This window comes from Populus nigra, chromosome 10 (assembly GCF_951802175.1).
Source record: "Populus nigra chromosome 10, ddPopNigr1.1, whole genome shotgun sequence".
NCBI classification, from domain to species: Eukaryota; Viridiplantae; Streptophyta; class Magnoliopsida; order Malpighiales; family Salicaceae; genus Populus; species Populus nigra.
In genome coordinates, this window is record NC_084861.1 from 9,870,653 (window position 1) to 9,898,456 (window position 27,804).

Sequence of the window (27,804 nt, forward strand, 5' to 3'; positions counted from 1 at the left end):
ACCCCTGGTATGGAAAAAAATATACATAGAGAGGCTTGTTCATCCTTTTCTTTTATTGAAATAGTTGAATGATAGAGTTATTCTTGGGATTTGAAAAATCAAAAGCGGTTGTAATGGTGTTTTTTCCTTTTAAATTTTTTTTTTGTTATTTTTTTATTTTGAAAAAGGTATCTTGATAGTTTTAGGTTTAAGAATATTATTAAAAAAATTATTGAAACGTGCAATGCATGATGGCCAATGCACCATTTAAGTGGCGTGTGAGAGCCCGTACAACAACGAAAGTCTTGCTTTCTTTGTAGCGTTATGAGTGATGCGTCATCCTTTTTTTAGCGGCATGATGCGTGCTTACGGAGAAAGTCCTATTGAACTTTTTTCTTTCTTCGCTCTTTTCTCTCCTGTTCCCTAGAAAAACACGCGTGAAATTTCAAAAAACACAATTGTGTCATCTGATTTTTAATCTCATCGATTTTGGTTCTTCTTATTTTAATTACTGATTATTTGACTTTTAAACTTTTTTCACGTTTGGATTTTTTTTTCAATTTCATCATTGGCCATTTTATTCAATTTGATTTTTTTAATCCATTTTAGTCCCTATACTTTTAATTGCTCTATTTACGTGTCTTATACTTTTCTTGAATTTTTTTTTCTTGCAATCTCATCCCTCTTCTTCTTTTAAGCATAGGGGCAGACAATCTAAGTGGGTGAGCCTCCAACCTGGGGCTTGGGTCTTGCAAGATGTAGCCTCACCACATGCCCCCATTAAATATTGTAGTTCACTGTTAATAAACATTTACAGGTATACGTGCTATAGTACAGAACAATGCAATTCATAGTGAATTTACTTACAATGTACAGTAGCCAGCAATATAGTAAAACACTAATTACTTTTAGTTATAATTAATATCTAGATTATATTTTTAAATAATTTAATTTGAATTATCTCGAATTATCTTGAATATCATTTTGTTAACATAGAAATAAATTTAAACCGTAGCTAGGGACATATATATATATAGTAGTTACAAAGAAGAGACAAGCCGGGAAAAGATAATAATCCGGGACGAGGGTACAAGTAGGGGAGGGGCTACCAGTAGACCCAGCCCAGCTGTGTGCATGCTGTTATTAAAGTTTGGAAAACTGTGGCCGAAATGTTTGCTGAGCCTAAACGAGCAAGAAATTGACGCTTGCCAGCCTATTTGCCGCTACTATCTGAACATTTTAAGCAAAAAGTCATCTGTGCCATAAATACTGAGAAGATTACTTCCGTGCATATGTTTTTTCCTCTTGGGAAAATATTTTTTGATATATTTTATTTGACTGTCATATAATATATATTTTTAGACTAGTTTTTCCTTTTTTTTCCCCCCTCAAGGAATCAAGTAAATCTCGGAGAAGCGCACAACCAGCTTGACTCAACTGCTAACTAAAATGAAATCTACTGATCTGATTGGTGGCCGAAAAATATGAATACTCCTAAATAAATATTCAAAATCTCATGGTTAGATAAATTATAAATATTAAATTTTTTTATATGACGAGCAACAAATAAATTGTGGAATGTGGATGGATATAAAAAACCTCATGGAATCCATGGGTATTGATTGTCATCCGGGCACAGGATTTTATCTCCTCTTGTTAGTACTTGATTGATATTATAATGTATGATATTTTTTAAATTAATTTTTTATTTTAAAATATATTAAAATATTTTTTTATTTTTTATTTTAATATATTAAAATAATCATAAAATACTAAAAAAATATTAATTTAATAATCTTTCAAATTTAAAATATTTTTAAAAACCATTCAAGAACAAAAGCAAAAGCAGAGAACTATCCATCACAACTCTACTTACCAACGAGTAATATTAAGGCACCGTTTGGGAACGTGGCTGTGACCGCGTTTCTAAAAAATTTGAAATTTTTTTTTTGTTAAAATTTAATATGGTTTATATATTTTAGATTGTTTTGATGTACTGATATCAAAAATGATTTTTAAAAAATGAAAAAATATCATTGACATGTATTTTAATACAAAAAATTATTTAAAAAACACATGGAACCACACTACTAAACACGTATAAGAGTTTATTTCTAGATCAGTTTGTGCCAAGCCAGATTAAAAAGTAGATGTCTGGGCACGGTCATGTCAAAGAGACAGACCATCGAAGCTAGGACCTAAGAGAATGCATCCTTGTGATCAGATCTTGGAATTGATGAAACCTAAAGGAGAAGGTAGAAAGGACGTGTTAATTTGCCCTAAAAGTTCCAAAGAGAACGTGGCTGAAACCATGCATATAATCGATGACTCAGTGTATAATACACAACTCATCGATGGTCTTTAATTTCACATGTAAATTAATCAGCGCGGGTCCGCCTTTTGAAGATATATATATATATATATATATATGATCGTACGTGATCAGAGTAATCTGGGGATTAATTGTAATTAATGTATGTTAACCAGGAGGAAGTTGACACCTCTCTCTAACTCTCACCGTCACTGCTATTTCAACACACATTGTGCATTTGCTTTCCCTATACATATTAATGAGGACAGCATCTTAATGAGCCCACGTACCATACTAAAAGAGAGTTGATTTTTTGCACCATTTCATTCAAAACAACTTTGCCAGTCCACAATGCATACACACACACACACACACACACACACACAGAGGAAGAAAGAAAGAAATGAATTTGACTTGATCAAACTTCATCATTAATGCTTTGCTAGTAGGATTTTAGGACCATCACTATAAATAAGCTCACCCTACTGGTGATCTTCTCACAGCTATCCTCTTCCTAATTCCTGTAGATAAAGAGAGATGGGGAAATTTTCAAGCAAGTATGTTGGCGTTTTAGCTGTGATATTTGTTTTAGTGCTAGGTATAGCAGAATGTAGAAAAATAGAGAAAGATGGCTTTGGAGATGGTGCTGGGGGAGGTGGAGGCTTTGGTGGTGGTGCTGGTCTAGGTGGTGGTGGAGGCGGTGCTGGTGGTGGCTTCGGAGGAGGCAAGGGTGGTGGTATAGGAATTGGAGGAGGCAAAGGTGGAGGGGTTGGGGGTGGTGTAGGTGGGGGTGCTGGTGGTGGCATTGGAGGTGGAGCCGGGGGAGGAGGTGGTGCTGGTGGTGGCTTCGGAGGAGGCAAGGGTGGTGGTATAGGAATTGGAGGAGGCAAAGGTGGAGGGGTTGGGGGTGGTGTAGGTGGGGGTGCTGGTGGTGGCATTGGAGGTGGAGCCGGGGGAGGAGGTGGTGCTGGTGGTGGGGTTGGAGGTGGTGCCGGTGGGGGTGCTGTTGGTGGCCTTGGAGGTGGAGCGGGCGGGGGTGCTGGTGGTGGCCTTGGAGGTGGAGCCGGGGGAGGAGGCGGGGTTGGAGGTGGTGCCGGTGGGGGTGCTGGTGGTGGCATTGGAGGTGGAGCTGGGGCAGGTGGTGGAGTTGGAGGTGGTGCCGGTGGGGGTATTGGAGGAGGCAAAGGTGGAGGGGTTGGAGGTGGTGTAGGTGGGGGTTCTGGTGGAGGTATTGGAGGAGGCAAAGGTGGAGGGTTTGGAGGTGGTGTAGGTGGGGGTTCTGGTGGTGGCATTGGAGGTGGAGCCGGGGGAGGTGGTGGAGTTGGAGGTGGTGCTGGTGGGGGCGCTGGTGGTGGCATTGGAGGTGGAGCCGGGGGAGGTGGTGGAGTTGGAGGTGGTGCTGGTGGGGGCGCTGGTGGTGGTGGAGGTATTGGAGGAGGTAAAGGTGGAGGGGTTGGAGGTGGTGTAGGTGGGGGTTCTGGTGGTGGTTTTGGTGGTGGAGCCGGGGGAGGTGGTGGAGTTGGAGGTGGTGTAGGTGGGGGTGCTGGTGGTGGCATCGGAGGTGGTGCTGGTGGCGGAAAAGGTGGAGGTGCAGGAGGAGGATTTGGTGGGGGAGCTGGAAGTGGTGCTGGTGGTGGCTTCGGAGGAGGAGGTGGTTTCGGTGGAGGAAGTGGTGGTGGGCATTAATTCCTAAAGTCAGCGAGCTTTTAATGTCATGCTCGTGCATGGGATATTAGTAAACATATTAATTATTATTATGTCGCAATTAAGATTATAATTAGAATAAATAACTAAAGCTTGTATTATCTTGCATCATTTTCTTCCACACGAAAAAATATAAATGTATAATCAGTCTTCGACAAGATGAACAAATTGAAATTATCCGCGCGCGTTCATTGCACTAAAGACCCTTTATGCACTCGAAGAAAATTCTTTTGGAAGCAGAACCAAGATAATGGACAAGAAGCCAGAAATTGAAAGCTAGAAAGCCACGTCTGAACATAGGGAAGGTTGGCACTGCCTAATTCATACAAGTTTAGACCCAGAAAGCTTAATTAGATATGAGAAGCCTTGTAGGTTTCCAAGATACTGCATCGTATATTAACTCATATAAATTGTTTTAAAACATGGTTAAATAACATATTTCATACCGGATGAAACATGAAGTCCTTTCATTTTTTGTGTCAAGAATTTGTTAGAAATTATCCCCCAACAAAACAGTCTTTATTAATATGTTTAAAATAAAATGTGGGTAAATACAAAACTAATCTAAAAAAAATAATTTTTTTGACATGTTAGAAATCTAAAACCGTGAATCACATGGAAAAATTACCAAATTCTCCCGTAGCTTATATAATAATAAGCTTAAGGGTTAAATTTAAAGTTGTAGGAAATAATAACTTTTAGATGAGAAAGTTAAGTTCGCTATGAACTTAAGCCACATGCACTCCCTTAGTTCATTAATAAAAAAACTAAATTATATTACGATATTATTATTTATTCATACTCATTAAATTATTGATTATAACAGTTGCTTTATCTTGTATATTTTTTTTTATTTATGCACGCATGTTCTTTTTTTTTTTGGTTTCTACATTATTAAATGAGTTGGTCAGTACACATTAAATGAGTGAGGTTGTGGCATCATTGACATCCTATTTGATGTCACATTGATCTCTTTATAATATTGAAAGGACTGTCTTGTTAACTTGTAATTTTTAGTCAAAATAATAATTTTTTATCAACCAATGAATAAATTAACAATAATTTTTGTTTATCCAAACAGTTTATTTTTTATGGAAAAACATCTAGTTTTTAAGGTAAAAAATTATCAATTTTTTTATAATATATAATTAACTAGAATTGATTATGCATCGGTATTTATTCTAAAATTTTATATTAAAAAAAAAGTTGAAAGGAAGGTTTTCTACACACCAAATAATTAACTCTTTTCCTTTTTTCTTCTCTGTTTTTTCCAAACTCTTTGCTTTTAAAACTCAATTTTAAGTTTTTCATATAAAAATTTTTTGAATTTGTTTTTTAAGTTCATGAACTTTGATAAATAGTGCAAGGTAATGACTATTTACATAAAGGAGTAATCAATAAATTTTAATGACAAATTATATAATCTTTAACTACAATGTAATATATTTGCAGCTCTTTTTACATAATAAGTACTTCAATAGATATAATAATCAATTTATTTAGATATTGTATTCGCTTACATGCATGCTTACGCTGATTACTTGTTATAGTAATTTTTAACAATAAGTTTACAAATTAAATAAGTAAAAATACTGTTTTTTTCTTTTGTTCATGCAGATCCATATAGTTAAACTAAACATTATCTTTTGCAATTTTTCTAACATTATCTAAAAGTCAGACACGCAAATTAACCCAGCGCCGAGATGAAGAAATAACAAGAACAATGACATCTGTATTGCTTGCCAACAACCTAATTTTGCCAAACTGGGAGCCATTCCTTGCCATCAATGAAATCAATGGACATGAAGCTTTTAGCTTCTTCCTCAGTAAGTTGTTTCGACCAAGGGGCGCGGTTCTCAGGATCGGCTCCTGGGCCGTGGCACTTGTATTCTGCCTGGTAAAGATTCCTGTTTCCATTTATGAAGAAGCAGAACACAAGAAATGTCATCAAGCCTCATATTTAAACATGGACGCTTATTCACAAAGCAAATGGAAAATTTCTTACTCTGTTTTGCCAGCATAGCTCCAATTAGTCCAGCCCTTAGGTGCAATGGTCTTAGAAAGATAGGCTTTTGCAAAAACCACCCTGGAATAGGCACCTTTAGCTCTTCCTAAGTACACATTACCAATGCCATAAAACTTCCCTTTGATAAAAACAAACCCACTGTCATCTTCTGTTTCCCTATTATGAGCTGTAATGGACCCAAGAATATCCACCCTCATGTCAGCAATCACAAAGACTTCACAGCTCTGCAGCTCCGCGTTAATTTGAAACAACAAGATCATTATGTTTACAATTTTGATAAAAAAAAAAAATGAATTACTCATCAATTGATTGCACTCACATGGAAAATGGACCTGCCACGGCCAAAGATGAAGTCAATTGAGCCCTGAATGTAGCAATTGTCATAGTAATGCCTCCCCTTGTAATCAAATAAAGTGTTATGGGTGCTGTAGAACCCACAGTGGTAGAATGCAGCCATGTCCGAACCAACAAATGCCGCCACAGACTGGTTTTGTGATGTAAAAGCCATCCCTGTTGGTGCCTCATTCTGCATTAATAGTGATGGATCCATTGAGGGCTAACAACAAATATTAAAGGAACGCAAAAAGCAAATTCATATGGATAAAATGAGCCCCAATTCTTGAATTTAAAGGCCATGTACCTTGAAGCTAATACCAAAAGCAACGAAATTGGGGGCTTCGACGGTAAATGTTGCAGATGCCTTGTTATTAGCAGAGCTTTGGGACCAGACAATGGCTGTCCTTCCTTTACCATTCCCTCTCATGAATATATACGGCTTATTCTTGGGAACGTGTACCTTTTCTCTGGTAGAAGATTTTTTTGTAACACCTCAAAGATTATCACCACCTTATACATGGCTCAATCCTTATTTATATTATAACTAACCAACAAAGAGGGGATATTAATTATTTACCTGTAAACTCCTTTCCTGAGATGGATGATAATCCATTGAGAATTGTTTTTAGGAACAGCATTTATGGCCTCTTGGACCGACGTAAAATCTCCATCGCCATTGATATCGACCTTGATTGTCCGATTGGTGCCAATTTTTTGTGTCAACAGAGGAGAGTCTATAACTGTTTGCGCAGTCAAGCCATCAACATGGCCTGAAAATGATAGGGCAAGGACTAAAATGGTAGCAATGGAAGCAACATGGGCTGGTTTTAGGGACATAATAGGAGGCAAAGAGCAAATAGCCATGACGTTCAAGGAAAGAGTCGTGTTAACAGGATTTTGTTCAATTCTAAGTCAAGGGCGATGAAAAAATATTTGGAATTTCATAAAAAGACAGCAAGAAAGGAGATATTTATGATGTTCTTCGGAGGTGAAAGTTAAAATTGGATGTTGTTAATATGCGTTAGCGCGGGAAAGTTTGTTAGGAAACTATCTATAATTTCGGAAGGGCTCTAATTGAAGCCCGAACTTCTGTGGCTAATACGCGATTACTGTTTAATTTTTTTACCTTTTATTTTTATTTTTTGGTAACAGTATAATTGAGACCATATTCATTCGAAGTAATAATTTTAAACCGAAACATCAGCTGCGTCGATGAATAAAGTTGTTTATGTTTATGCTTCTTAGGCTAAATCGGGATGATAATGCAGTTGTCGGTTGCTATTTATAGGTACTGTTAAACAAACTAACAACTCATTGCTTTTTATAGTGTTTTTTTTCTTTTTATAGTAAAAAACCAACCCATTAAAAATAAATATATTGTATCCTAGGAGGTTTTCTTTTCTTTTCTTTTTCTCTTCAAATTAATTGCGCTAATTATATCTATACATAACTTTAATGAAAAGCTTTATTTAAAACACCTTTTTTTATTATTTTTTATGAATTCATTTGCATGTGAACGGGTTTAAAGCCAAATTACTTAGATCGCTTCTCTGATTTAAGTTTTTAATTAGAAATCTCAAACTTAATATACGCAAGTCTCCTTAATTTATTTTATCCAAACTTAAATTGGTTGCCAAATTAAATTATGATCTGAGTAAATTTCATGTTTAATTACTAATTATGTGCATATATGAATTATAGGAATGAGTACCTAACACAGGATCTCAACTTATCCTAGTTGTATTAACTTGCGGGAGGTGCTATTGGCACATCCAAACTTTCTATTGGCACGTCGTCTTTCTATTGGCACATCCAAACTTTCTATTGGCACGTCGTCTTTCTATTGGCACATCCAACTAAACCAGTTTCACTTTTGAGCTAGCCACAAATTTGACAGTTTCACATATGGTCCACCAAGCAGTTATTCCTGACAGAAGCATCATATGATGAAAGAGATCCTTAGCAGGTAGAAAGAACAATTCGCTGGTGAGTAGGTTGAATTTATATTATTTTTTAATATATTTATTTAAGTTAAAGCTCTTAAACTTGAAATTTGTATACATTTATCATCATTTTATGCTTAATTTTATCAAATAAAATGAAGAAGTTTATTCAAATTTATGATAACTTGATGAATAAAGTTATCATACCGTATCAAAGAATAATTCAATCTCAATCCAAAAGTAGTAACAGACAAGCTTAAGGTAACAGACCTTGCTATATGTAACTGACTGAGTACGTTGTGTATCATGTGAATTATGACCACATCGATTTTACGCTTCCAAGCTCCCATCATGGTAGGGTATGAACCTGGTCAGAAGTTGATGTTGCCTGTCATGTGACTTTACTGGTTGCCTGACCTCATATCCTTCTTCTCCTGAGAGAAGGTTCAGAGAAAGGAGATTATAACATCGACACTTGCATTTTAGAATGGCCTCAAGTATCATTCACAGTCTCCTCTGATGCAAATTTTGTGTGATTCAGAATCAATGAACAAGTCATTTCCTCTCTTGTGTTTCAAAGGACTGTTGATGGGTTTTGTATCAGGAAGATGCGTTGTTATAGGTGTGATACTGCATATGGCAACAGCCTCCTTTTTGTTCAGTATCTGCTCAGCAAAGGATCCTCCTGCTCTTTATATATTTGGAGATTCACTGGTTGATGCAGGAAACAACTTCTACATTAATACAGCAGCAAAAGCAAATTTTCCTAATGGGATTGATTTTGGGAATCCAATAGGAATTCCATCTGGGCGATTTACAAATGGTAGAATAGTAACTGATATCTTAGGCAAGTATTATTGCTGTTTCTCTCCACTAGTTATTAGCTGTACTTTCCTTTTATTTAATTTATTTTGTTTGGGCAGGAGAAGAAGTGGGGTTGGCTAGTTTAACTCCTCCTTACTTGGCTCCGACAACCACTGGAGATGTGATTCTGAAGGGTGTCAATTATGCTTCTTCAGCATCGGGAATTTTAAATGATACTGAACGGTTCTTCGTAAGCTTTCTGTTCCATTGAAAATAGGTTTCATCTTTAACATAGTGTGGTTGAAGTTGATCAAAATTTCGAAAACTCTTTCGGGCTGTTTAAGGAAATCAGTTTAGCGAAATCCTTCAAAGAATCTCTCCAAAGCATGTAATTACTGTTTTACAGTGACATAATAGCACTACTCTATTTCATTAATGACAGGGTCATCAAATCCACTTGGACACACAAATCAGCAACTTTGTAAAGACTAGACAAGACATCATCTCAAGAATCGGTTCACAAGCAGCTAAAGAGCAGTTTAAACAGGCTTTCTTTTTTGTTTCAATTGGCTCAAATGACATCATATTTAGCCAGTGGCAGAATTCATCATCTTGGAATACATTACTCGACACTATAATTTCAAGATTCAAATCACAACTTGTTGTAAGAGTTTCCTGTGCTCCCTTATTTTGATAACTTTCATCTTAAGTTTTGCATAACTTTCTTAGAACACGAGATGTAAACTTTGGGTGCAGAGACTCTACAATCTGGATGCCAGAAAGTTTATAGTTACAAATTCTGCTGCTGTTGGATGCATCCCTTTCGTTAGAGATCTACATTCATCTGTAGATGGCTGTGTTGCTGTCATGAATCAGAAAGCACAGTTATTCAATAGCCGATTGAATAGCCTGCTAGCGGAACTCACCAAAAATCTCGAGGCATCAACTTTTATTTGTGCAAATGTTTATGCAATGCTAGATGATATTCTTAATAACTACATGACATCATATGGTATACCGAATGAGTGAATTCCCTTTGCAACAAACATTTTCCGTGGACGTTGGATGATCTTAAATTTTCTGACAGGCAGAACCTCTATTTTTTTTTTTTTACAGAGTTTGAAGTTGCAGATTCGGCGTGCTGTCATATTGCTGGAGCTGGACTGCATGGGGGTTTAATTCCATGCGGAATTCTATCTCAAGTTTGTCCCGACAGATCCAAGTATGTGTTCTGGGATCCATTCCATCTAACCGAAACTTCTTACGAAATCATAGCGAAACATATGATGGATGGTGACTTGAATTATATTTCACCTATGAACATTAGGCAGCTTCTGAATTATTGAACTGTTTACTGCGATAAGACGGATTTTGAACTGCTCTGTTTATTTGTCTTCTGGATTCTGTGATGCTATAAAATGAACACGGTATGGTCTATTAATCAAAATATGAATTCGGAAAAAATTCGAGCTGCGCATGGTCTTTCTTGTGCTATGGTGTACAGATACGAACATACAGGCGGGTGCTCTTAAAGCTAGTTAATTAGTTTCATGACTTATCTTTCCTATCTTACGAATACTATTAGTCATGCATGGAGTACATTTTTGTGATGAAAGGATCTTTTTTCTCTGGAGTAACAGTTTTGTCATCAAAGATTCAAGTTCTCTCCTCGCATTAAAAAGAATTTTATGGAAAAAAGATACGTTGCATGCGGTAGTCTTTATTTAGAAGGTTGCAATTGTATTTTATTTAAAACACAAATCCAACCTGTTTGATAATAAAAAAAAAAAAAATACTGTTTATGGATTTCAATGATTTTAACGTTTACAATGCAAGGGAAGGAAAGCAACTCCTTGCTGCTTCTTACACAGTGTAGCCATGCTTTTCTTCTATACACCGTTCATTATAATGAGCATTATGTTTTTTTAAAAAAAACCAGTTTAGTGAATTGATTTTACTCGTATTGTTTACATGAACGTGAATAATAATTTTTTTTAAAAAAATTAATTTAGGGTGAATTAAATTTACTTGCATTGTAATCTTAATTTTATTCCTGATAATATTTTATATAATTTTATTATATGTTCCAAAAATCATAAAAATTATAGTTTTTATTTGATAAATTTTACATGTAATGAAATTATATTATAACGTGATGGTAGAAACTGATTGACGCGAATGGATAAAAAGTCTGCAGTGTGTCAATGGTGTTAAATCAAGGGTGTAATTAGAATATTTTATAAATGGAGGACCGACCATAACATAAGAGATAGTTGGAGTGTCTTAGAAGTGGTTCCTGGCTTCCAGCCGCGTTTTACTACATGAGAGAATATTAGGAGTTTAGTAGTATATTGAGTCCCTATACTCTTAACATTTTCTTAAGATAGTCCCTCTATTCTTTTTTTAATTAGTCGTTCCATTTACTATAGAAAATCTTTTAATGTAATCCCTCCTCCATCCCACTTCCTTCCAATTTATCATTAATTTCTTATAAAATGCTAGAGAAATTCGACACCTGTCCAAGTAAGTGTATGCCAGACTAAATGTCAAGAATCAATAATAAATTAGATGAAGGGATCACATTAAAAACCTTCTTAAATAAGTGGACCAACTAAAAAAAACATAGAGTGACTACATTAAGAAAATGTAAAAAACATAGGCCCCAAATATACATTAATCCGAATATTACGGGATAGATTTATATGCATCATTGTTTCACGTTCTATTTTATTGGTTTTGAATTTAGAATGAATTTCATTGAATGAACAAAACCACACGCAGTACCTCTCAAAAATTAAGCCAAACCCTCCCCTGTTTCTTCTCCAAGGGAACAACTAGGGTTGCCAGATTCAGGATGGACTTTTCCCGGAGGCAAAACTGGAAGTTTCCGACAAACAATTGAACGAAATACCTCACACCATGTGTTAAGTTGTGGACAGTTACTTGTTTGACTTAGAAATAAATGTTACAGTACTTGGTTGGTTCGCAGTTCTGTCACAATCTATAATTCATTCATCTTTTCTACTGCACCAATGAAGGATATTATTGCATGAAGGGAGCTTTAATTTATAAGCCCACAACCGTAGCCAATGAGCTCATTCAAAATTAGATGAAGAAGTTAGCCCAGAATAGTAATTACCACCCCCAACACGCACGCACAATAGGGAGTGTGGGCATATAATCAACCAGCTTAATGAGCTCATACAAATCAATATCAATGGAACTCAAAATCTATTTGCTATTTTTAAGTGACCGCATTAAATTCCTAACACGGGGCAGCTCATAGGTTTGGAATTTGAAGATGCGTGAAGGCAGTTAGAAAAATCAATACGCTTTGCCTTTTGAGCTAAGCAGAGATTCATTCACTGTGCCTCAGTCTCCAATATATTTTGCGTGAAAACTCTTAAGGATTTGCTTTATAGTTTATAATTTATAGACACGGGCTCGGTGCTGATTCTGCAGGGCATTCAATGTTATAGTTTACTTATTTTTCTTTCATTTTCAAGCGGGCCGGCCATCGCCGTGTATTTCTTAAATCCATTTCAAACTACCATCCATTTTCATATATTTGACAGTCTTGAGACTTTCCCATGAATTGAATAGCATAAAACCTGGAAGAAAATCAAGCGATTTTGGGACTGAAATGGAGCATGTTTTGGCGACATGAATGAGAGCCAAATTGAGTGGCTGGTGATGGTTTCAGATAGAATTGCAAGCTCCTAAGTTTAATGGAGTAGCTTGAAAGAAAGTTAAATGCGAGGGACTGTGTGTAATTTATAAATTTTTATTGAATGGACAGAAGTGAGTCTATGCAATTGCAAATGGGTATCTGTAATTATTGCCACCCTTCCATTTCATTGCGATTTATCCTTTTAGAGAAAGTCTAGGAAAGATAAGGATTAAAATTCTTTCTTTCAAGTATAGGGATATGAGAGCTCCAGCCTAGGCCTTGGCTGATCAGATTGCACATGTTTTGATATTCGAAACAAGAGTGAAGTGTCCCATCTGATAAGATTTATTAGGATGGTTAACGGTTGCGCATCCTGTTTGTCTTTTGATTGAAACTTACTTTTTAGATTTGGTGATTTTGGAAATTAAGACACGAAAATAAAATAAAATAAAATATGACTTTCACATGATTGCTCTCAAGTCTCAACCTTTCGAATTAATTGATTTGCCATATAAACAAGTTCCCGCAGTTAAACCATATTCAATTCTATTCGATAATGTTCTACCTTGTCCTTGCGTTCTTGAATACCTGTGATCTCCTTTTTGTTGCAAGTTTTTTGAGCTCTAGTATTTAACAGCAACAGGACCCTCAAGAATCAATAGTTACGCATATCTCGTTGTCTTTTCCGTCATGGATATCCTCTTAAATAAACGAGGAAATGCGTGGATAATGTCTCAAGTACTGACAATCTTTGTATTGTCAAGGATCAGCATTGCAAACAGTACTGTTCCTGCGAATTTTATTCTTGGTGACTCCTTGGTTGATGCTGGAAACAACAACTACATCGTGTCACTGTCTAAAGCTAACTACATCCCAAATGGGATTGATTTTGGAAGGCCAACAGGAAGGTACACCAATGGAAGAACCATTGCTGATATTATAGGCAAGTTCATTTCTCTTATTTCTGATTGATAGCTACTACTGCAGTGCCTAAATAATGACTCAGCCTGATAGTGAAACAGATAAATGATCTCATTTCCTCATCGTTATATCAAAACTTTGTTTAACTAAACAGGTCAGGAATTGGGTTTTGAAGATTTCACTCCTCCTTTCTTGGCTCCTACAACAGTGGGATCTGTGGTTTTGAGGGGTGTCAATTATGCTTCTGGTGGAGGTGGAATTCTTAATTACACTGGAAAGATTTTTGTAAGTTTTCTGTTTGATTCAATCGAATATTTTTATTTTTCAGAATGTATGCATGCTTGAAAGTGAATCACTGAATAGACAAAATCAACTCAGCTTTGAAAGCTTTTAATTAAGACAGTTAATGCTTCTAGAAAAAGTCTCAGAATCGATGAACGAATTTGTACTTCCATAGTTTTTGAATGATTGTTTTTTTTTTCTTTTCAATGTTAAGTGCGGGGTTAGATTTTTTAGCAAACCTCAAACTTGAAAGTGCATTTTAAAAAAAGTTGCTGCACCTCTATTTTAGCCTGGTGAATTCATGTGATAAGCATTCTATGCATGATCTATAGGGTGGTCGGATCAACTTGGATGCGCAGATTGATAACTTCGCAAACACCAGGCAAGGCATAATTGCAAGCATTGGTGCTCCTGCAACTCTGAGTCTGCTTAAAATGTCTCTCTTCGCAGTTGTTATTGGCTCAAACGATTTTATCAACAACTACTTGACACCAGTCATCTCAGCCGTAGAGCAGAAGGTGGTAGCTCCAGACGTGTTTGTAGATACCATGGTGGCAAGATTCAGATTACAACTCACGGTAAAAAAAGTTCCTTGCAACTATATATGTTTATTTAGACCCTTAATTTTCGATGTATTAGACCAATTCTGGAATCCTATAAAGAGCTAGCTCCATACCATTTGCAGAGGCTCTACAATTTGGGTGCTAGAAAGATTCTTGTGGCAAATGTCGGTCCAATTGGGTGTATACCATATCAGAGAGATACAAATCCAGCCGCAGGAGACAATTGTGTTAGTTTTTCCAATCAGATAGCCCAGCTGTACAACACAGAGTTAAGAAGCCTTGTCACTGAACTTGGTGCAGATCTGGAGGGATCAAATTTTGTTTACGCAGATGTTTACCGCATTGTCAATGACATCCTGCAAAATTATAGATCATATGGTCTGACATCTCTATCGTTTTTGGATGAGTACGTAGATGGTGTTTGTGTTCTATTCAGAAATAAGATTTGTAATTTTGTTTTGCAGGATTTGAGAACGCAAATGCATCATGCTGCTATGCTGCCGGGCACTTTGGTGGTCTGATACCATGTGGCCCTCCATCAAAAGTTTGCTTCGACAGGTCCAAGTACGTTTTCTGGGATCCATACCATCCTTCTGACGCTGCTAATGTGATCATAGCGAAACGGCTATTAGATGGTGACTCCAATGACATTTCACCGCTTAACATTCGTCGGCTCGCTACAATTTGAATCAAGTCAAATGAGAGCAATTAACCCTCTTCCAGGCAGAAGTAAGTTTACCAAGAAATTGTACTTTTGGACTGTTAAATAATTGTATCGGTTAATAGAAAATATTATTTTATATAGCCATCACAGAAGAGGAAAATAGTTAATTGTTAGAACGGCCTCAAAATTTAGATTCTTCAGCATTCTTCTCCGTTCACTGGGTGAATCAAAAACAAGAAAAGAAGCTATTCATGAGTTTGACTGGATTGACCTGTGACCAAGTTCAAAGCTCATCATAACTTCTTTAGAGGCAACATACATATATATGTATGTATGTATGTATGTATGTATAACTTGAGCTACTATCTTAAATAGCTCACACTTTCCTATGCAATATAATTTCACATCATGTCTTTGTAGCCACTCCTTATCTCTTATATATCACAGGCTGAAACAGCAGAGAAATCAATTTTTTTTGCTGCATCTAACTTGATTGCTGGCATTAATTAATCCTCTGCCAAGGGAAATTCTGCAAGCCCTTTAATGTGACCTGTAGTTCACGGTAGTAACTGGAGCTCTCTCCCCAATGAAAAAGACTCAAGAAGAACCATCCATGTAACCCTTAACCAACCTGATCAGAGCAGCCGCCTACAGTATGGGAGCAGTATACTAGCGAGTGCTTAGCAGTGAGTAATGACCAGTGAGAGTTTATTCATGGAAGGTATTCTTGATAAATGGAATTGATGCTCAACTTTATGAGCAACCGAGTGGCCACTAGTTGTGATGCATATAGCACAGACAACTACTATTATTTTAAGTTCAAGTCCAAATAATGTGTACAGAAAAAAAATCTGATGAATGTATTAATTTGGATGCACATGATTGATTGAGATCCAATTAAGGAAAGACTCAGTGGTATGTGAAAACTAGCATGAGGATGCCATGAATACAGGGTGGGGGGGAGAGAGAGAGAGAGAGTTTCACTGACACTAGGATGTGATGCTCTGGGCTGATTATATGCTGGTGTTGCGCTATAATTTCTAGCCCCAAAGATCTGGTTGCATTTTAACCTATCTATTGTGGCAGGAGATGCATGATGGCCATCTAATTGTACACAAGAGAGGCTTTGGTTAAAGATCTGAAAATATCGTACTGAATTGTACGGTCTTTTGCTGGTGTTCCTATCCCAACGAATTCAGGAGGGAAACCTACATCTTCCACCGCTATCCTGAACGAAATTCCAGCTTAAACAGTCACGGGCCTTCTCTAAATCCACCTTTATAGCCATGAATCCCTTCCTCCTGCGTAATTTATGCATAGAACGGATAACCTTCTGAGCCACAATGACATTATCATTAATTCGTCTACCCAGCATGAAACAATTTTGCCGCGGACTAATAATGGAAGGAAGGAGCAACTTCATCTTATTTACCAATGTTTTGGTTGTCAATTTTACAAGTCACATTGCATAAACCAATTTGGCGAGATTGAGCAACATACACTGGCCTCTGTACTTTTGGAATTAGAGTAAGAGAAGTCTCATTAACCCGAGAAATATCTTTCTTTCCCCGGAAAACATTTTGAACAATTTCAACAGTACCTCCTACCTTCCATTGAGCTTGGAAGAAATAAGCATGGAAGCCATCAGGACCTGCAGCTTTATGAGCACCCATATCAAATAAAGCACTTTGGGCGTCATCATGCACAACTGGACTACTCAAACTGGACATAACAGCATCCGCTGAAGGAAAAGCGCCTCTAGTAGGAAAAGAAGGTGGTCGAGCCACCACCTCCTTCGAAAATAAAACCTTATAAAGATTTCATACTGTACGCTGAATACTAGTAGTATTCGAAAGTCGAAACCCCATTTCCCTTATCATTGCACAGGGATCCAACACGGTTTCTCTTTCCACAAATCATGATGGTGTCATGAAAAAATCTAGAATTCTTATCCCCTAAACAAATCCACTCGACTCTAGATTTTTGAAACCAGTGCAATTACTCTTGCCTCCAATAATCTCATAATCTTCCTGCATCTGATTTTCTTTTCTTCTTTTTTTATTAGAAACCTATTAGGAAGAATAGCCAAGGCCTTTTGAATCACTCCCAAAGGGGCCAAACCTAGTAAAACAAAATATTTCAAAAACCTCCGAAATCCATCCTTCCAGGATATCCTTCCAAACTTTGTATCTCCGCAGTCAGGGTTATGTATTTGTTATTGTGATAGCTTTTATAATTATAATTTTTAAAAAAAAAATTATAAAAAATATTTTTAATTGAGGTTGATTTGATATTTATATATATTTGGTTAAAACTATGGTTAAAATTAAAGTTGAATAAAAAATAAATTGAGATTATAAAATAACTAAAAATATATATATATTAATATTGATGATTTTTAATTTAAAAATTGTAGATTTAACTACTGTTATTACAACATGAAATAAAAATAATACTTTATATAAAATATTTTTTATTTTTTCATTGAATCATCTACAATTCCATCACTACAGTTTTCATGGTTTTTTGAACGTGCAACAAAATCAGGTAAAATATCATCATGAACAAAATTAGAATTACGATCAAATTCTGTAAATGCTACACCATAATATTAAACATTAATTTTTCAAATAAAATACAATTAAAATAAATAAAAATAAATTTTTTTATTTTTGTATGCAGAGTTTAATTTACTCTGCAGTTCAGTTTTGTAATGTGAAGAATGAGTGCAGAGTGAATTTAGTAAATTAATTCACTCTGCACTTATTATTCACGTTACAAAACTGAACTGCACGAAAGTCATGTAAAATGCCGCTGAAAAAAAGTGGTGTTTCGCATGATTATTTTGCCACATGTCAAATTTTAATTGCAAGACCATCTAATTTTTTCTCTTTACTCCTAATCACTTTCACACGCTCTCTAAAATAAACTCTACACGGATGATATTTTTAGTTTTAAGAAGATAAGGGGTGCAGAATGCTAGCAAAAAAATGATGAAAAATAATAATTTTTAGCTTTAGTAACCTGCGGCATGAACTCAATTTTTAATGGAATTCGTATCTAAATCAGACATTAACTTCTTTGACCAAATAACTATATAAATTATGGTTGGCCAAAACACATCCTCGTCTACCAAAAGGACGCTAATAATTCAGAAGAGAACAACTGATCTCACCCACCCGTTTCTTTTACTTTTATATTGATTCGCTTGGAAAAATTATACCAGGAATTTTGTTCTTATTGATTTTCCTTTTTTCTTAATCTAATGCAGAAATGGACAATCAGGCTGATGGTTGTATTTTGGACTCTCTCTTTTTAAAGGAAATTCGCTTAACATGGTCACCGACAACGATTCTGCTATTGGAGAAAAATGAAAGTTTTGACTCTAAACAGTTTTTTTTTTCCAATCATTTATTCTTTAAATTTTAATTTTTTTATCAAATCTTTTCATGTATATTTAATCATTAAAAGTGCACTGTTTTTTCAATAAAAACTATGTCCTTAAATAGTAAATTTAATATTTATAGAATGCTCCAATTAATAAATTATATCATTTGAAAATAAAACTAATAAGAACATATTTTTAAAGATAAGATGAATATTAACAGAGGGGTATTTTTAAATTGTTAAATTCTGTTGAGAATGTTCAGATTAAAAGGAGAAAGTTAGGCAGAGCCGCAGCGGGTGTATAAATCGTATGACTTAATCGAAAGAGGAAAAAATAAATACATGCACTGGCTATAAATAACAATCCATCAATTCAAGGCACTGTCAGCGGGTTGATCCTACCCTAAGATCGAGCCCCATACCTCAGATGTTGCCTTCCCACAACCCTACCCGTAAGCTTTCTTACACGCAAATCAATAACGCACAAAACCTTAAATAAAACAGGCAATCGATCAAACCTACCTGGAAAAAAAAGAGAAAAAAGTAGTTGTGTTCACTTCTCTGACTTGAAAATGGATCAAACCAGAATTGAGAACCTCATCCTGGTCACTCGAGACCAAAACGGCATCGCAACGATCACAATAAACCGTCCCAAATCGCTGAACTCCTTGACGAGGCCTATGATGGTTCGCTTAGCCCGTCAAATCAATGCCCTAGGTAAGGACGACTCAGTTCGGGTCATCATTTTGACGGGATCGGGTCGGGCTTTCTGTTCGGGCGTGGATCTGACTGCTGCGGAGGAGGTGTTTAAAGGGGATGTAAAGGACGTGGAGACCGACCCGGTTGCCCAAATGGAGCAGTGCAAAACGCCCATTATTGGAGCTATTAATGGGTTTGCAGTTACCGCCGGGTTTGAAATTGCACTTGCTTGTGATATTTTGATCGCTTCTAAAGGAGCTAAGTTTATGGATACACATTCAAGGTGTGTTGTATTTTATATTTGATTAAATTTTTTGTATGTTTATCTTTTAGTTTCACCCTTTGATTAATATGGTTTTGTTATTGGGGTCATGCTTGTGTTTTTTTTTTTTTGTGGGGGTTTAAAGGGTTTGGGGCTTGAACGAAAGAGCTAATCGTAGTGTTTATAGTAGTATCTGTTTAGCTTGAATGTGCAGTAATTGAATGCTTTTGGGAATGTGAAAGTAGTTACGTTTTCGGTGGAATTTTGTGATTGGATTCAGTATGTGATAATATTCCATGCTTTCTAGGACAAGTTTTTTAGATTTTAGTGCTCGATTTGATTGTTTGAATTGCCTGTGAAGGTTTGGGATATTTCCTTCATGGGGCCTCTCGCAGAAGCTTTCACGCGTTATAGGGGCAAACAGGGCACGGGAAGCATCTCTAACGGCCATGCCAATTTCTGGTGAGCAAGCTGAGAGGTGGGGCTTGGTTAACCATGCTGTGGAAGAAGGTAAAGTGTTGAAGAAAGCCCGAGAAGTTGCAGAGGCCATTATAAAAAATAATCAAGACATGGTGTTGAAATACAAGGCTGTTATAAATGATGGCCTGAAGCTGGACCTGGCTCATGCTCTTTCTCTAGAGAAGGTAGTTTTCCAGAATTTTTGACACACATATATACATATTTCTTTCTCTCAGTTGAGGGATTTTCCAGGATTTTTGTAAGCATATCCTAGTTCTTTCCAGACTCGTTTGCTTTTTGGTTCCTTGTGTGTTTACCTAGCGTCGTGTTTCAGCAAACTTACTTTGTTATGGTTTTGCGCGAATGTGCTTTTTTTTTAACCGTGATTTACATTCTATGTTATGATTAACAAATATTTTCTCATGGTTTGTTTCAGGAGAGGGCTCACGCCTACTATGATGGCATGACTAAGGACCAGTTCCAGAAGATGCAGGAATTCATAGCTGGTCGGAGCTTCAAGACACCTTCTTCAAAGTTGTAAATTTCTAAATCTCGGAATTGTTATGATATTGTGAAAACCAACATGTTTCCTCCTTGAAGAAGGGAAATTTGAAATCAATAAAAATTATGTACTCACCACTCAACACTTAGTAGCAAGTTTTCAACCATTAATATATTTTGGACTTGCTTGTCATTGCGATCTAATTGTATTTTTAAAATTTTGAGCTTTTTTTAGTTTTAAAATAATATTTGTGTTTTTTTAGATTGTTTTAATGTGTTGATATCAAAATAGATTTTAAAACATAAAAAATATATATTATTTTAATATATTTCTAAAATAAAAATATTGTTTTTCATATTGGAGTTGGAGAATATTGCCAGGGTTAAATGTCTTTCAATGTTAAAATTAAAGAATAAAACACGGGATGATTTGACGACTAATAAGATACGTTTCCTTCTTTCATTTCTTAGATTTAATTTTTAGAATCTTTATTTGTAAAATTTTATTATATTTTAAAATGCACACATGAGATGTCTGTGAGATTTATTCAGAAAGATGATTTAGACTCCGTTAATGCGAAAACTGAGTTGTCTTTGAGATCATTCAGAAAGATAATTTAATCTTGGTTGGGGAATTTTTTTTTTTTTTTTGAAAAAGGAGTCATTTAATATTAATAAGCTTCATCAGCTAAAATAGAGCAGATAAAGTCTGGAGCATGGCTCCACAGGTCTTGACTTGACCGGTTACAAGAGGAAGATGATGGGGCTACCTTGTTGGCTGATCTATGGACATGAACGGTGCTAAAATTCAAGGCACATCTGATAAGAGATCTGCAATCTTCTATGATGATACCATATTCCGAATAGTCCCTCTGTGTGCTTGAAATGCTGTCCACGACGAGTTTTGCATCCATCTCAATTATGAAGATTAAGGGGGCTGATTTTCTGAAGAACTCCCTTTGCAGCCAAAGCTTCGGCCAGTGAAGAACGAAAACTTCCCCTTAGCTGCCAACGTCCCACACCAAATCGCTTGACCATTTTGATCTCTTATGATAAAACCTGCGCCCATAGCGTGGTTTTGGAAGATAGCAGCGTCAACAATGCATTTGATATAACCCTCGATCCTCAGGCTTAGACCACGCCACATCTGTTCTGGGATTGCTTTGACGCGTGTTGAGATGGCAACCATCCATTTGCCACGTCTGCGCCATCTTCCATTGCTCCAGAGCATCCAGCCCCAGGCGACCAATTTGACTGCAAGTCGAGTGATCTACGGTGCTATAAGTTCTGAAGTAACTCGTGTTATACTCTTAGGAAAAACTCAAATGATCTTCAACCAAAAGTTACTCGTATCATTGGTGGGTGGGTAGAAAATACCTAGACACGCGAGACAATTCTCTATAAGAATTAAACTTTGCAAAATAACCCTATAACTTCAAGAGAACGGGTGCTACCTCATAAACAGGAGCGCATCGACGAAGTTTGGACGACTAATATTCAACGCAAGTCTTTCGTAAAATCGTAAGACTGTGTATAAACGCTGACGCATGCCTAGCATCGAAAGTTCAAGGAAGTTGGTGATCTAATGACAAGGGAGCCAACAATCGAAGCCCTGGCAATTTCAACTATAATGGTCTTGAGGTAGCAAAGTTCCTTGTCGGGTAAGTTTCAAACGGCTTGACGATTTGGACATATATTGTTTTAGAGAGAGGTTCGATGAAATAGAAACAAAAAACCAAATAAAACCATGAAATTTAGATTATACAGATCTAAATTTATAATTATTTAGAATTTAAGAAGAAAATAATTAAAGGGAAAGAGTGAGGGATTGCCACCGGTGTAATTTTAACATCGATCCAGCCGCCAAAAAATATGTATTTTTCAGGTAGTTTTTTAATTTGCCCTTGATCTTTGAAGTTTCTTTGGCAAAAAATTAATTATTTTTTCTCAGAAGTCCAAAACAACACTTTAATCCTGATATACTTGATTTTGTAAAGAAGCAATTTTCTTACATAAGTTGGGCGTTTTTTAACGTTTCCACCCTCATAGTGGAGGAGGGCTCTCTTTGAATCCTGTGTGAAATCCAATCCTAAAGTATTATAAACAGAATATTGCTCTTTTTTCATTAACCCCACCACATGGTAAGTTACAAGTGATGAATGATGATCATACAATTGTTTGGTAAGTTCAACAAAATGTCACAATCACATCATTTTGCAAAATATATAAAATAAAATTATTCTATGAACCTTCTGGGAAATTTGGATGTTCCCAGAAATTAAAGCAGACTTGGGTGTCGAGTCAAGTCTTGTATTCTCAAGAGCTTTATTTATATAAATATACAAGGTGTAGTTTATTAATGGTTCAGGTTGCTTCTAAAAAATTATCAGTTCAAGTATTATAAATCTCAAGACTATTAAAAATTTACATGATTGTTAATTTTAGAGTCTTGAAGTATTAGCTGAAATACGCATAAACTGGTCTGGACACTCATGATTACAAAACAAAAAGAGCTTTGTCTATATAAGGTCAATATTATGTGAATTCAAAATATCTCTGATAGAAGTAAAAGGGGAAGTTGTAAAATTTCCTAGAAACTTGGAAGGAAAGCTGTATCAACTTCTTACCAAACACCAACTTAGACACCGTTTGTTTGCTGGAAAGTAGTTTTTTTTTTGAAGTGAATTATTTTCTGATGTTTGGTAATGTAATGAAAAATAAGTTGGAAAATAATTTCCAGTATTTTATTATGTCATGGAAAATGGGTCTGGAAAATAACTTATTAATATTTTATTTTTCTTAAGTTTATTAAAATAATGAGAAACAAATTTTACAAATTAAAAAGTTAAATGAGAATACAATTGAAAAAAAAATATAATTTCATAAATTATTTCAAATAAAATAAATAATAATCAAAATAATAGAGATCAAATCTAAAAAATAAAAAAAAGATGAAGAAATTAAAATAATAATAATTAACATTTCATAAATTATTTCAAATAAAATAAGTAACAATCAAAAGAATGAGAATCAAATTTGATAGATAAAAAATTTCAATAAAAAAATGATAAGGAAAAAGCAAATAACAATTATAAAAATGAGAACCAAAGTTAATAAAAAAATTAAATTTTAAGAGATGAAATTGAAAAATAAATATTCAAAACAAAATATATATAACAATCAAGAGTTTGAGGATTAAATTTGATATAATCAACAAATAATATGACATTTCTAAATTTTTCACAACTTCCGGAAAGTGTTTTCTGCTTAAATTTTTTAGAAAAATACTTTTCTAGAAATCAAGTCAAATTTTTTTTAATTGAAAAATATTTTCTATTGATCAACCTTTTTAATAACAAACAAATATAAAAATAATTTAAAAATAATTTTTTAAAAATTACTTTTCAACAAACAAACATAACATTTTCAAGAAACAAACATAACATTACCTAGGAAATCAAAACTTAATTCAATGAATTTTTTTTTTCATCATTCAAGGGCATATAACCCTCACTATATGGCCCGCAAATTCAACTTTCCTTCCGATGATGCTCAAATTACCGAGAAATTCCAAATCACATCATGGACCCACTAATTCCCATCAATAGAAACTACTAGCAGTACAATTAGTTGGTTCTATTCTACGAGAGAGACTTCATCCTGAGAACTCCCCAAATTCCAAACAATAAAAAACAAGAGCCTCTCTATTTCTCTACCAAAATGGCACTCTCTTTGCCCTTACCAAAACCCCAGCAACAGCAACAGCAAACCACCACCACCACTGAGGGTGAGATCCAAGAAATCGACATTTTCCATCAATTCGACGTCGTATCTGACTCGTCAGATCACCACTATCTCGTAAACAACATCGACAACGACAGCAGCAGCAGCAGCAGCAGCAGCAAAAAAACCAAAGACGGTGGAGGAGATTCTTTAACAAATATCTCAAGTGGGGTCTACAAGAAGATCATGCAAGAATGGAAAATCCTCGAAAAACACCTCCCTGATTCAATCTACGTTCGTGCGCACGAGAATCGTATCGATCTCTTAAGAGCAGTAATCATAGGAGTCGCAGGTACACCATACCATGATGGACTTTATTTCTTTGACATTGCTTTCCCACCAGATTACCCAGCCCGCCCCCCTCTGGTTTATTACAGATCATTCGGGTTACGAATCAACCCGAATTTATATGCAAATGGGCGGGTGTGTTTAAGTTTACTGAACACTTGGCCCGGTAGAAAAAGTGAGAAATGGAACTCCAGCGAATCCACAGTACTTCAAGTTCTGGTCTCCATCCAAGCCCTTGTTTTGAATGAGAAACCATATTACAACGAACCGGGTAATGGGGTGTTACCGGGTCGGGCCATATGGGAGAAGAAATCAAATGCTTATAGTGAGAATGTTTTTTTCTTGTCTTGCAAGACGATGTTGTTTTTATTACGTAGGCCGCCAAAGAATTTCGAGGGTTTTGTTGCTAGCCATTTTAGAGAGAAGGCAAGTGTTATATTATCAGCTTGTAATGCTTATATTAATGGTCAAACTAGAGTTGGGTATTATAGAAATGACGGGTCATGTTCAAGTGGTAATTCATCAACTGTTGATGTCTCGGATAAATTTAAAGGGTTGATGGGTCAATTATATCCAGAATTGCTTTTGGGTTTCAAGAGAAATGGAGCGTCTTTGGGGAATTTTGTGGAGCCGTCGGTGCAGCCGGTCGAGATGAAAACGAGGTCGTTTAAGGGGAAAGCAGTGATTCAAAGTAAGAAGAGTGGATTTGCAAGGACGGTGTTTGCGAAATTAAAGAGAGTTTTGGGGTTAAAGAAGATGAATAAGAGTGGCAAAAGCGGGGTCAAAAAGAAGGGTTTTTGACGGAGGATTCTTGATTTGTTGATTTATCAAGGTACTTTTAGAACTTGTTTTTAGAATCTTTTACGATGATGATCATGACCATTCAATACTGTTATCGCTAATATCAAGTTTTGAATCCTGTACTGCTAATGAACGATTCCATCTTATTGGATGCTAGACTCTCTTTTTATAGGTACAAAGCCAAAGAAGTTCAGATGAATTCATTGTCATTAGCAGCGTAGTAGGAAATATATTGATAGCTTTATATATATATATATATATATAGAGAGAGAGAGAGAGAGAGAGAGATTAGAGCTTGAATCTGGTTGTTAGTAAAGGGTATGATATGTCGGAAGTTTGTTACGTTGTTGTTTTTTTTAGGTGATGAAGTTTGTTTTTTAAGGTATTTGTTTTTGAGAATATATTAAAATAATTTTTTTAAAAAAAAATTATTTTTAATATTAGCATATTAAAATAATTTAAACATATTAAAAAAGTTAATTTAAAATAAATAAATCAAATTTAAATAAAAATTAAGTTAAATTTCACTTCCAAGCAGAGTATGATTTTCAATTATGCTATTATTTTTTTTTTTATCGTGGGTGTCCGGGCCAGCTTGCGCGTACCTCGACTAATCCCACGGGCCCTGAAGTTAACGACCATGTAAGCCTCTAGCGGCCATCATATGAGCAGCCATAGGGTTTGAACCTATCATATGAGCAGCCATAGGGTTTGAACCTGAGACCTAAGAGGAAGCAAACCCCTCAGTCCCAAGCTCTTACCACTAGGTCACCACCTAGATGGTTCAATTATGCTATTATTAGTTGATGTTATATGGTAGTGTGTATAATAATACTAATAATTATTTTTCCTGTCATGATACCATTAACAGTATCACATTGCTCACTTTCATTGTCTTCTTTTTATTACCATCTTCTATTTTAATATTATCATCATCATTATTATTGACTTTGTAATATTTGCAGACGTATTTAAAAAAAAAATCTCCATTTCATTATATTTAATTTTACTATACCATCATCACTTGATGTCAATGATTATTAATAAAATAACATTCATTGTTGATTTCTTATCTTTATTACTAGAATTATATTCAATATTATGAGCATTATCATCAAAATTATAATATTACAATCATAATATCACAATATTATTTTTTAGATGAATGTGGGTATTCAGATAAGCTTGTATTAACAATCATGTAAGTCTCTAGCGATCCTGAAATTTATAGAACTCGAACTAGCTATCTATAAGAAACAAACTCATTGTTTGATTAGTTGAATTATATTTCTTATGGTTTATAATATCACAATTTCTTACTATTATTAGTTTTGTATTTTAACTAAAAATATTTTTTTATATTTTTTAAATTAAATATAATTAGTTTAATTTCTTTTCATGTGCCTTTTTTGAAAAATAAACCGTTTCTTAAAAAAAAATACAGTGATAATCAATTTCTAGGTTCTTAGTTTCACAAAAAATAAAAAAACAATACCAGATACCTCGTAAGCCATGGGATGTGGAGTTTCCATGAATCTCGAAAATCAAACCCTGGCTTTTTTACGGGTTGAATCAATATGCAACGAAGTCGACTAGTCTCTTTTAGGGAGCTGAACTAGCATGTGACTGGTTTTAGAGGATAATTAGCATCTGTGGTTGGTGTGCTGCCCAATCACAACCATTAATTTGAGGTTAATCAGACATTGATTTTTCGATCTATCGGTCGTTATGATCACAATCCTACAGTTACCATATTGAAGCACGATCACCAGCTATAAAATATTCGACTGATTATGCGGGTCAAGAAAATCCTCGGCAAATTTTGGGCCCAGGACCACAGTCAAACAGGAAAGTCAATAAAGAGTGTATATTATCTTGAGATTGTGATAAGGAGTATATTCGTCCTCTCATTTGCTTTATCCATTTACCGTACGGTGCTTTTTGATTGGTTTAAAATCGCAAAGGCTTGATAAGTCGGTTTGAGGGCTCCAGACTTTGGATTTACTTAGGTCAAAGTGTTGTTTTTTTTAATAGAAGGTGTATTAAAATAATATTTTATATTATTATTAAAATTTTATTTTTGATATTAATATATTAAAATATTTTAAAAATATTTTTTAAAAAAATACGATTAAACCAAAACCACGCAGACAGTAATAGCTCGGTTGGTCTATGCGGAACTGATCGAGTGATTCAAGTTTGATGTTAATTATTGGGTTGATCATAACTCACTTGTAGCACAACAAAACTATTAAATTAGTTTGTGTGGTTTCAATCACAAAATATTTGCTCTGGCCCTAGCTCTTTCGCAGTACACTGGATTTAATTTTTTTAAAATACAATCAATACAGGAACACGTTTCTTAAATTATTTATAGAAAAAAACTGATTTTAATCGATTTACAAGTTAATCTAGAGATAT

General features: G+C 35.3%; 6 protein-coding genes across 6 annotated transcripts; 5 read left to right on the plus strand and 1 right to left on the minus strand.

The window, feature by feature from the left end:
• Window positions 1–2,827: 2,827 nt before the first annotated feature.
• LOC133705284 (glycine-rich cell wall structural protein-like) lies at window positions 2,828–3,976 on the plus strand. The gene has a single exon (XM_062130422.1). The coding sequence runs from the start codon at window positions 2,828–2,830 to the stop codon at window positions 3,974–3,976; it is 1,149 nt and encodes a 382-aa protein (XP_061986406.1).
• A 1,768-nt stretch (window positions 3,977–5,744) lies between these two features.
• Window positions 5,745–7,220, minus strand: LOC133705285 (probable pectinesterase 67). Its single transcript, XM_062130423.1, has 5 exons — window positions 6,934–7,220; window positions 6,661–6,823; window positions 6,340–6,546; window positions 6,000–6,244; window positions 5,745–5,901 (listed from the first exon to the last, which is right to left on the minus strand). The coding sequence occupies exons 1-5, from the start codon at window positions 7,218–7,220 to the stop codon at window positions 5,745–5,747; spliced, it is 1,059 nt and encodes a 352-aa protein (XP_061986407.1).
• A 1,625-nt stretch (window positions 7,221–8,845) lies between these two features.
• LOC133705286 (GDSL esterase/lipase At4g16230-like) lies at window positions 8,846–10,132 on the plus strand. Its single transcript, XM_062130425.1, has 3 exons — window positions 8,846–9,122; window positions 9,223–9,353; window positions 9,860–10,132. The coding sequence occupies exons 1-3, from the start codon at window positions 8,846–8,848 to the stop codon at window positions 10,130–10,132; spliced, it is 681 nt and encodes a 226-aa protein (XP_061986409.1).
• Window positions 10,133–13,277: 3,145 nt separating this feature from the next.
• Window positions 13,278–15,334, plus strand: LOC133704450 (GDSL esterase/lipase At4g16230-like). The gene is made up of 5 exons (XM_062129274.1): window positions 13,278–13,716; window positions 13,849–13,979; window positions 14,309–14,554; window positions 14,662–14,917; window positions 15,004–15,334. Exons 1-5 carry the CDS (start codon window positions 13,464–13,466, stop codon window positions 15,225–15,227), a joined length of 1,110 nt encoding a protein of 369 aa, XP_061985258.1. The 5' UTR covers window positions 13,278–13,463; the 3' UTR covers window positions 15,228–15,334.
• Window positions 15,335–18,915: 3,581 nt separating this feature from the next.
• On the plus strand, window positions 18,916–20,704 carry LOC133704659 (probable enoyl-CoA hydratase 1, peroxisomal). Its single transcript, XM_062129557.1, has 3 exons — window positions 18,916–19,572; window positions 19,913–20,195; window positions 20,447–20,704. The coding sequence occupies exons 1-3, from the start codon at window positions 19,163–19,165 to the stop codon at window positions 20,549–20,551; spliced, it is 798 nt and encodes a 265-aa protein (XP_061985541.1). The 5' UTR covers window positions 18,916–19,162; the 3' UTR covers window positions 20,552–20,704.
• Window positions 20,705–24,140: 3,436 nt separating this feature from the next.
• Window positions 24,141–25,508, plus strand: LOC133706025 (putative ubiquitin-conjugating enzyme E2 38). Its single transcript, XM_062131524.1, has one exon. The coding sequence runs from the start codon at window positions 24,232–24,234 to the stop codon at window positions 25,381–25,383; it is 1,152 nt and encodes a 383-aa protein (XP_061987508.1). The 5' UTR covers window positions 24,141–24,231; the 3' UTR covers window positions 25,384–25,508.
• The last annotated feature ends 2,296 nt before the right edge of the window (window positions 25,509–27,804 follow it).